The 11024-nt window shown below is 32.8% G+C and overlaps 1 protein-coding gene and 2 long non-coding RNA genes across 3 annotated transcripts; 2 read left to right on the top strand and 1 right to left on the bottom strand.

The window, feature by feature from the left end:
- The first annotated feature begins 312 nt into the window (after positions 1–312).
- LOC139906080 (uncharacterized) lies at positions 313–698 on the top strand. The gene is made up of 2 exons (XR_011781325.1): positions 313–431; positions 497–698. It is a non-coding gene; the product is annotated as an uncharacterized lncRNA (long non-coding RNA).
- Positions 699–4597: 3899 nt separating this feature from the next.
- LOC139906009 (uncharacterized) lies at positions 4598–5044 on the top strand. Its single transcript, XM_071890095.1, has one exon. The coding sequence runs from the start codon at positions 4598–4600 to the stop codon at positions 5042–5044; it is 447 nt and encodes a 148-aa protein (XP_071746196.1).
- Positions 5045–7178: 2134 nt separating this feature from the next.
- Positions 7179–10719, bottom strand: LOC139906077 (uncharacterized). Its single transcript, XR_011781312.1, has 2 exons — positions 10631–10719; positions 7179–8435 (listed from the first exon to the last, which is right to left on the bottom strand). It is a non-coding gene; the product is annotated as an uncharacterized lncRNA (long non-coding RNA).
- Positions 10720–11024: the final 305 nt, after the last annotated feature.

Raw genomic sequence — 11024 nt, 5'->3', positions numbered from 1 at the left:
TCAGTATATACGGAGGTTCTGTGAAAAAGATCCATCCAAACTATCCTTATTGTCTTATAAGTAATTAATTTAATGACTAAAGTTTATCACAATAACTCATTAACTGTTTTCACAAAAAAGTGTTAAAGCCTAAATGATTTTATTTCTTCCTCATTTACCCGATGAAGTAGTTTGTTTGTGAGAGGTTTCGTGACATTTCTCATTCTCTCTTATTTAATAATTATTTTATTTTCAATGCTATAATGTTTTAATCATAGTCAGACTAGTCCATAGACATAAAAAATATAGAGTGCTTACTTGAGGCAATTTTTTTAAAGGAGAGACAGCTGATGAATAATAACAACAAAAGGATCAAAAAATTACTTAATAATGTGATTTTAGGGGCCTAATGGATAATGATGGTACTCAACTTATTTCAAAATATGAAATCTGTAAAATACGAAATAGTTCATTGTTATTGTTATAATAATTCATCAATCCCAATTTTAACTCATAGGAAGGAGTATGATATCTTAAAGGAATCTCCACGATTGGTATTTAGATTCACCTTGAATCGAATGAAGCCTATAACAATATTATGAAGAATATTTTCATAATTAAATTTTTCTTATAAAATCCTAATATTCTCGTAAATACTTATTTTTATAAAAATATTTTAGAATATCTCAGACAAATAAAAATGTAATTAATATGTATCATTTATTCTACAAAATATTAAATACTAATAAAATTAAGTCTTTCATCCTATTATTGATATTTTTCAATTTATTGATTCTTAAACTGAATAAGATATGAAAACTTTCAAATATAACTGCTATCTTGATTTAAGGATGTCTCTTTTAGCTCTATTTTTTTCACCACCCAAAGGATTTCATATTGGAAGGTAGGGCATATGTATGAGTAATAACTATATTTTAAGTTCGCCTTTTTTTAATCATGCCATCAGAATTCCTTTTTTAGTACTGTCTTCTTCATAAGTTCTTCACTTTAAGAGTCATCGATGGGACTCCACTTTTTAAAGTGCGTTGGAAAGTCGAAAATGGGGGGGCACTGCTCATTCAACAACTAAAAAGTGTGAACTTAACTTCATGCTTAATGATGTCAGAGCCCTTGAAGTACCCAAACATATCCTTGACCATTTGGTTTGTTTCCAATCTTGGCGACTGGATCGACGTCACTCATTGTTTATAAACCTGATGATCTTGTTTTTCCTTTTGTTACTTTTCAAAGATATAAAATCATGAGTGTACTTAGTAAAGGAGGAGATGTGACTCCGCTAAAAGTTTTTAACAAATTTCATAAAATAGATATATATATAATTAATATTTGTTTTATTATAACAGTTAACTAAGGAGTCAAATGGGACGAGTCCTAAAGATCACGGACCGTTCATTCTAGTTAAAAACTTTTAATACTACGTGTTTGGTTACTCTATTTGAGAAATTCCGCATCGAGGAGGACAACATGTGTTGTATTACGGAGAAAGAAGTTGAAGAGGTATGGAGTGAAATAAAGCTGCTCGAGGATGAAAAAGAGAAGCAGAGAGACAGATCGGAAAGAGGTTAAGAGAATGGATTCTCGAGTAAAGATTTGGAAAAATTATTGTGTAAATTTGAAGAAAGGGTGACGAGTCTCAAGACTTTGAAGACAAAGCTGATTGAACACAGGAAAAAAGTTGAGATGTTGACTGTAGAAGAGCTAACCAAAGCACGAAAGGAGAACTTACTTGCAGTAAGAGTAGTAGAAGATTTGGAAAAGAGTTATGATGGCAAAGGTAAAAAATGTTGATTTGGAGTCTCAGAGAAGTCGTGATCATAATTCATAACTTAAAAGAGCTGAAAATTCAGCTTGAAATAGAAAAGATGAAGTTGGCAAACGAGAAATTTGTGGAAGACAAAGTGAGTCAGCCTAGTAACGATAAAGAAACGCCAAGATAAGATACAAGTTTGGAAATGGAATCTACTCTAACAGATGAAGAAACGCCTATTGATGGAAATAATATAGAACTAATCCAAGAGAGAATGAGAACCAAAGCTGTACCACTGCTTGAAGAAGGTACTGACGATAATATTAGAGCTAACGATAGTGATGGTTTTAGACTCGGAGGAGAAGCATCTATGAGTTGTTGTTCAAATCATTCCCGTTTGGAAGAAGCTTTGTGAAAAATACAGAATTCCTAAATCATATGGTAAATGAATTAGTAGAAACGAAAAGGGAATCAAAGAGTTCGGTGCTTCAAATAACAGAATATAAACCTGAAAAGTGGAATGGAGATACAAAGAATTACCATTTGTGGAAAAAGAAATTTTTAGAAACCTTAGAGGCAGCAAGTGTTCCGAATGAAACGACAAAGCGAGCAATATTGATTCAGGCATTGCCTATTTCTTATCACGAGGAGGTAGGAGTAAGCTCGACAATTAAAGAGATATTTGATAAATTTGAATGTACAATAACTGAACAGAATGTACTGAGAGAAATAAGGGTAGAGTTACATAAAATAAGAAGAATTGAAGGTGGAAATAGTGATCAAATGAAGAGTCTGGCATTATCTATCGAGCGCTTTCGAGATCAGATGATAATAATTGGTCAAGCAGAATATGTTGATAAAAGCCTTTGGATAGAAGATGTTATAAGTCATAAATTAACTCAGAGATTATCCGAATTATTTATAACAATGAAGAAGGGTAACAATGTAAATGAACAAGTCTTGTTTCTAAGGGAAAATGCGTATCCATGTAGGAAGAGAAACGATGTGAGAACTCAACATCACTCACTACCTCTATGTTCAATAAAGAAGCCGTGAAGATGGAGTATGATTGTGGCTGTGCCAATAACTGTTATGACCTAACGAAATGTAAGAAATTTTTTATATTTGTGAAAGAACGTCAGAATATCAAAGGTAAAAGAAGAGTTTGTTTTCGATGTCTGAAAGTTTGACATAAAAGGTCTATGTGCCCCAATTTTGTAAAATGTAATCTTTGTAACAGACACAACCATCACACTCTCCTTCATATACCAATCAGAAGACATAATGAGATGGAAAACACGAATGTTAATACCCTACAGGTAAATAAAGTACGATTACCAGTGGTTATGATTGAAATTCAAGATCAGGATGGATTATGGAGACAATTTCGAGCGTTGATAAATTCTGGTAGTGATACAAGCCTTATATGAAAAGATTTAGTGTCTCAATTAGGTTGAAATGGAATACCTGATAAGATTTGTGACGAGGTTGCTGGTGGAAAGTTGTATGAAGAAAATTCGAGGAAATATGTCATTGTTCGTTGTATGAACCAAAGTTAAACAGAAAAGGCTTACAATCTGCACTTGTTTTCTATAGGCAATACATGTGGGAAATCGCTGGAATTAGAAAAGGATTTTTCTATCAAATATCCATATTTAAAGTGTTTGTATGATAGAGTAGCTAAAGAAGGTGGAGTAATTGATGTACTCATCGGTCAAAATTTTAAAAATCTTCTGGAAGAATTGGGCCGAATAAAACGCCAATGGAATTTAACCTGTGCAATCAAGTATCCTCTAGGATGGCCTGTTGTTGGTAGAGTTTAGGAAGTCTCGACTAATTCTCTATTTTGTGTTAGAAGGAAAGTCAACGTTTTTAGAATGGATGGTGTAATTGATGAAGGCGTAGACAATTTTAGGAAAATAATGTTAAATGATCAATCAGGAGTAAAACCTACTAGATTGTGCTTGTGTAGTGAGAAGGAATTTTGACGAGTCTCGTTTCATCAAGAAGGTGAAGGGAAGATATTAAATTGGTAAATGGTCACGTGGAAGTGAGACTACCATGGAAAAAGGATTTTTTCCGACAAAGCTTCCAAATAATAGAGAGGAAGCTATCAAAGCGATGAAGTCACGTGAGAAACAACTGAAAAACATATGGAATTATTCAATGATCAGATAGATGAATTACAGGAGAATGAATTTATACAAGAAGTTAAACCGAAAAACAACGAAGAAGGTTTCTATTTAAATATCCGAGGAGTCCTAAAGACAACAAGTGAATCAACTCCTTTAAGAATTGTTTGTAACTCAGAAAAAGAACTTTGCCCGATATTCACTCATGATTGTTTCGAGAAAGGACCTGATTTGACGAATGGAGTATTTGAAGTTCTAATGAGATTTAGAAGAGATAAAGTGGCTTTCCATGGTGGCATTTCAAAAATGTTTAATCGTATTTTTGTTGACGATAGAAAATATCAACGCATTGTGAGAGAAATGGAGATGAAAGAGGGAATCCGAAAACAACGAATGGACACGTCTGATATTCGGAGATAAACTTGTCCAGACTTATCTCAAAGAGCCGTCAGTTTTATTGCTGAAAAATATGTGAAAGAGTACCCAGAAGCTAGAAGAGTCTTATTTGAAGATACTTATGTTGATGACATTGCCCATCCGTGGAAAGTGTTGAAGTGGCTAGTAAAATAATGATGGATGTAGATCATGTTCTGCATTGTGGAGGTTTTAAAATAAAAAGTTGGTATTCCAGTGCGTTAAGCTCAGGAGAATCATGTGTGGGGATTCCAGTTCTTCGACATAATTGGGACGTGGAGTCGGATTATATACGACTAGGAGTATGAGAAGACCAAATTTAATCAAAGTAAACAAGATAACGATTTTGTCAGCTATTGCTCGAATATTGGATCCCCTAGGAATAGTTGCTCCTGTTTTGATTGAGTTGAGAATAGCTTTTCAATCGTTGTGGGCAAGAGGAATGGATTGGGACACAGTTCTAGAAGTAAAAGAAGCAGACGTATGGAAGACAAAAATCAAATCACTGGAACTGTTGAAGGAAGTACAAATAATAAGATTATTACGTCCAAAAAATGTAGTAGGAAGACCTGAAATTCATGGGTTTGATGATGGAGGAGAATTAGCTTATGGAGCTTGTGTGTTTGTTCGATGGAGACTAAGGGACGGAAGTTTTGAACTCAGGTTTATAGCGGCGAAGTCTTACGTAGCTCCTATTCGAATCAAAAGCATACCTAGAATTGAACTAAATTTATTATTGATCATGACATGACTGATAAAGTATATTATAAACGTTTACAATGGGGAACAGAAAAAGTTTATATGTGGAGTGATTCAAAGACGGCATTAAACTGGATTCGAAATGGTAAAGACTCTTTTAAGGATCATGTGCAAGCTCGTGTGTCAGAGATTCAAGATACTTTTTTGCCAGAATTGTTTCCTTTCGTTCCAGGGAAAGCAAAACCCGGCGGATGCTCTCAAAAAACATATAACCGTTAATGACCTTAAAATTTGGCATCAAGGTCAGTCGTTTTTCTACAGTGAAGACTGGCCAGAAGGTCCCCAAGATATATATATGAATGTTCGTAACGATCCGGAAATCAAAGAGACTAAACGTCTAGGAAGAAAATGTAGGGGAAAGATAGTAACAATTTGTATGAATTTTGAAGAAGATAAGACTTTATATTTTGGGAGTAAAGTTAGAAGACACACTTGTGTGGAAAGATGTTCTTAATAAAGTAAATAAAAATGATGATATGGTAGCAAAATTGAAGGTCGTTAAAGTCCTTCAAGGGAATGTGGATTTTAAGAATAAAGAATTTAGAAGGTCATGTCTGGTCTACGATGCCATAGACGAAGTTTATAGAGTGGGTTCGCGTCTGGAGAAAATAGATTGGATGACAAAAGAACAAAAATCGACTATGATTATTCCTGGAGGCATAGTTGCAAAATGTATTGTACAACATCACCATGAGAAGGTTTATCACGGGGGTTGAAGACGAACCCTTGCATCTATTTTACATGATAGGTTGTGGATAATTGGAGTATCACGTATAGTATGGAAAGTTACAAATACTTGAATCGATTGTAGAATTTCAAATCGGCCCGCTATGGTTTAACAGATGGGGCAATTACCTGGTATTCGTATGTCGAAAGAACAAAGCCCGTTTGAATGTACATCTGTGGATCTTTTTGGACCTTTGTCGGTAAAAGTCTCCAGAAATAAAAGTGTAGAAGGACAGGTAGTCATTTTTTTCTGTTTAACCTCTAGGGCTATTCATTTAGAATTGACTTATGAATTATGATTTATGTGGTGGAGGAAAAGGATTGTCATCAGAAAAGTTCCTTTCAGCGTTCCGGAGGTTTGTGACTTTGAGGGGAGTACGAGCAGGAGTAATGTATTCCGATGAGGGAAATAATTTAGTTGGAGCTCACAAAGAAATTAAGAAAATATGTGATAATTTGAGTGAGTTGATGAAAAATGAAACAGTACGAACTGAGGATTTGGAGTGGAAGTGGAACTGCCCTCTCGCTAGTTATATGAATGGAGCTGTAGAAAGTTTAATAATAAGAGTAAGAAAGGCTTTAAACGGAATAATGGATTAAAAAAACGTAATGTTAACCCCAGATGAATGGTCTACAATATTGTACGAAATAACTTATATGGTAAATTCGAGTCAATTATTTTGTATTAATTCAGCCAATCTTTTTGACCAAGCAGGTTTCATTACACCGAACAGCCTCTTATACGGGTAAGGAATAATAGTGGACAAACTAATGGAAACCGAATCTAGTTATCTTCGTAAGAATTTCCAACTTATTAAAAGAAAAACTGATATGTTCTGGAAATTATGGATAAGATATATGCCTTCTCAGTTAATGTTGAGAACAAAATGGTTCAAAACGAGATAAAATATTAACAAAAGTGATAATGTGATGGAAAAAAAGTCTAAACACTGGTGGAATCATGCCTAAAGGTGTCTGGAAAGCGGGCATTGTCACACAAACATATCCTGGAGAAGACAGCTTAGTTGGAAAAGTGAGGATCAGGACATCAACAGGAGAATATGATCGCCCTATTTCAAAATTATGTTAGTTAGGTACAGGAAGGGAATTGAAAGAAGATAATGTTCTTAAGAAAAAACTTGAAGAAAGACTCCCTGTTTAATTGCTATTTATTTGTGTGAATTTGTTTTATTGGTATCGGTTTGGTTTTCAGTATTAATTTATATCAAGTGTATGACGTCATCTTGAACTGATAAATCAAATGCAGATGATTTATCTGAGGAGGACTGGATCGACGTTGTTCATAAACCTGAAGATCTTGTTTTTCCTTTTCTTACTTTTCAAATATATAAAATCATGAGTGTACTTAGTAAAGGAGATGTGACTCCGCTAAAAGTTAATAACAAATTTAATAAAATAGATATATATAATTAATGTTTGTTTTATTATAACAGTTAACTATGGAGTCAAATGGGAGGAGTCCTCAAGATCACGGACAGTTCATTCTAGCAACGGCTTTAGAAGTTAAGTTCACATTTCTTTCACAATTTACTAGCAAGATCGTGCTCTAGGGATCTAGAAAAAGTCGGTGTTCTTGAAGTACAATTGAATGCAATGCAAGCAGGCATTGCTAAAAAAATAAGAATGCATGAAGTTCCAATGATATCCACTACGATAAACTTTGAAACTTAGAAGGTTATTTTATCACTAATTATTAATTTATTAAGATTTTAAGAAATATTATTGATAACTGAAAGGCTAATGTTGACATAATAACCGAATGATTTGATCCTTATGTTTCTTTATTGTTCATCAGCTGAGCGCTTCAATAAATTGTAGTCATCATTCTAATGACTGAGTAAGCACTCTATAATTTATATCTCTATGGTTTTCGTCTTATTTTCTTCAATATTTTTTTGTTTTATTGACTAGCTGGGGGAGTACCCAGCAGTGTCTAAAGTAATTAAGTGTCGACTCAAAGACAACTTAATGCTTTAATAGTTTGGAAGATAATTTCACCAGAATTTCCCATTCGTATCCTTCGTTTTTTAATGAGAAAATTACTCTTTCGTTTTCTTTTCAATTGCAAAAAAATGCAAGAAAATGATCCAGATGTGGAGGTTTATTTTTTTGACGACATTATTCTCCATAACATTTTTGGTTGTGCAGTTACGAAAAAAAAATCTTGGTAGGGTTGTGTTTCTCTTTACAATACCAATAATTACTATTAACTACGTATTGCAGTTCGTTTTGTTCTCTTCGGACAAGAAATAATGTTTATGAAGAGACAAATACCATTGTTCTACTACGATTTTAGATTGCTCCAACTGTACAGAGTTTCACAATTTTGTTCACGCTCTCCAACGATCCGACCTTTGAATGCCTTTCCAAATCCTTCTTCTGACACATCCTGGATCCTGACGAAGTGGAAACCACTGCTCTTGCCTAATATTATTCTAATACTTGTTCGTCAATCTATTAATCTTGTCCAATATGAATAATTCATCATGTCTAATGAAATCATAATTGATAACAGAGAATGAAGTGTTTTTTTATCTTAATATACATTATAATGGTGATAGGTATTAAACCACCTTGAAAGAACTTTTCCATTTCCCCAATTTGTCACTATTCCTTTTTTTTCCTTGCCATTTTCCCTAAAATCATAAATATATATACAAGTTTTAATATCACTGGAGATAAAATACTAGTTATGATAGGTATTCTTTTGCTATCACTTATCAGGATTTGCCAAATACGCAAATAAAAGGTTTTATTTGCAACAGAGAAGCAGATTGTCTAATTACAATAATTTCTTCTTCGTTATTATATGAAAAAACTCTCATTATCAGAACCTTTTCAAAGTCAAAAGTGGCAAAAATGGTCAAATCGATCTAAACTATTGTGAGTGGCATGCACCTAAATTTCAAGGAGTTGTGTTATTATACCATACGACGGCGCCACCGTCTGTCGCTTTGTTTATAGACTAATATAAGTAACAACGCTCATGCCCTATTGATTACACTTGGTTGAAAGATTTTTGTTGAAGCTTTGTATTTACTTTGAATAATGTGATGCACTATGGTGGATCTATAATGTAGGAGGGTCAAGGCCAAGGCTTTCTGACCCTCAATACCTATAATATGAACATATATATTTTATATACTTAGTATGCGCATTATTATATCCGGTTCCAAATGTAAATTTCAAACTCCACCTATGGTTTATAATTAGCTTTTTCCCCAAAAATGGGGAATTATTTAGTTTAGGTATGTTGCATAACAAAAGTACAGGGATGACGTTAATAGTTTTTAGAGTTAATTTAATAGAAAATTGAGATATGTATGAAGCTGTTGTGTAGAATGTAAATTTTTTGAAAAAAAAAAAAGTCTTGAAATTTAAAAAGCTTCTCTTCAGTAGAGAGGTTGGCATTGAATCCATTTTCTTACAAAGGATTTATGACCTCTCATACTTAATAGGCTTCAATTTTGTTGAAGTAAACATCCTATTATCTCATATATTTTGTAAAATATTTTCATTTGAATGGCTTTTTATCAAGTTTCTAATTTTGAAACATTGTAATTATAACAATTTTTTTTTTGTATTTTTCCCTGATTTAATATTGTTTAAAGCCCCTCAAAAACATTGAGTAAGAAGAATAAATTAAGTTCTAACTTATTTTTACATTAAGGTTTTATAAGTAACAACTTATAATTTCAGAATCTTCAAAATCTTATTTTCATTTGGAAAGAACGCATGAGAAGTACAGTGCAGATATTGTTTTGCCATTAATTGAACATTTAGTTCTACTTATATTTACTTTTAATTTGATGGGTGAATGACTATTATTATTCTTAATTCATTAAGACCGGATTAAGTGGGTTCTCCAAGAAGTAGGACCAAAGGAAGATAAAGGAATCACAGGAATATTCTTTTAATTTGAGCATCCATCTCAAGATATCCTCGAATTTGGAGTTCCGCATTCCAGAGAGGACAAGGGGATACAAATGCCTATAAGTTATCTCTGTTTAAACTTTGTATGACGCCATTGTATCGTGTCTATAATTTGAAAACACAGATGACGTCATAAACAATTTATATTTAAAATCGGTTAAAACCGATTTACAACTCCTAAATACTTTTTATTGCAAATATGAAATATTATATAAAAGCACACTTTTATATAATATTTAACTAAAATGTGTCAAATTGCAACTTCTTTTACATCTCAAACAACCTTGTTAGTAAGTGTGAGTAGATTTTAATATAATTTTGATTCAGAAAACTCGCTAAGTAGGTAATTATTAAATAGAAAAAAATAAGTTGTCCCAAAATCATTTTTTTGTTTGTTATACTACTTCAATAAAACGTTTTTCACCTGATTATATTATTTTTTGACAAAAAAAAAAGAACCAAAAAAAACAAACAAACCTGCATTTATGGGTTAAATAAAACAGATTTTTTGGACCAAAAAGGCTTAATTTTTCTATAAGACCGGTCTAGACCAGACCTTTCAAAAGGACCGAATTTGTTTGGTCCAACAAAAATCACCCAACACATGTAAAGACAATATAAGTATAGATAGAGTTGACATTTTTCTAAGTAAAAAAAGAGCACAAGGCGAAAGCATGAGCAAAGCATATGGTATTAAATACCTTGTTTATATCAGTTGCCTGTTATAAGATGGGGGGGATGTGGTGATGGGAGAGAAAATGAATTAATACTATAAAGAGGAGAACCTTCAACACTTAAAATAACATTATTTCATGGAAAAGAATGTAAATTCATTTGAAGTTATGTTATTATGCATTTTTAAAAACAATTTAAATCAAAAATAGGGAAAAATGCTTACGTCAGAGGCGGAAGTTAACACCACGTCGACCATTTAAAAAGAAAGAAGAAAGAGCACACACAACTTCAATTTTTTAAAGGTAGTTTTTTTCATTAGAAACATGTCGACTCTAATAATAGATTGCTTGAGGGCGCGGCTTGAAGATCATATCAATTGTTGTGTGCCCCCACTGTATTACATACTTATAATTATAGCCAGGATAGAGCGAGGTGTTTGGCTGTATTTTAGTATTTGCTTCAAAACTCTTCAGTTTTCAAAAATGATAAAATTTTATTTTAAGTACTTTTTTGTAACCCATCATATGGGCTATCAAACTGTATACGCATAATCAAATTATATAATTTATTGTATATGTTCTTTTTGAGCAACATATGATGAATATAACTAATTATTA

The sequence above is a fragment of the Lepeophtheirus salmonis genome, chromosome 7, assembly GCF_016086655.4.
Source record: "Lepeophtheirus salmonis chromosome 7, UVic_Lsal_1.4, whole genome shotgun sequence".
In the NCBI taxonomy this organism is placed as follows: Eukaryota; Metazoa; Arthropoda; class Copepoda; order Siphonostomatoida; family Caligidae; genus Lepeophtheirus; species Lepeophtheirus salmonis.
Note: the sequence above shows the minus strand (reverse complement) of the source record. Positions and strands in the feature narration are given on the sequence as shown.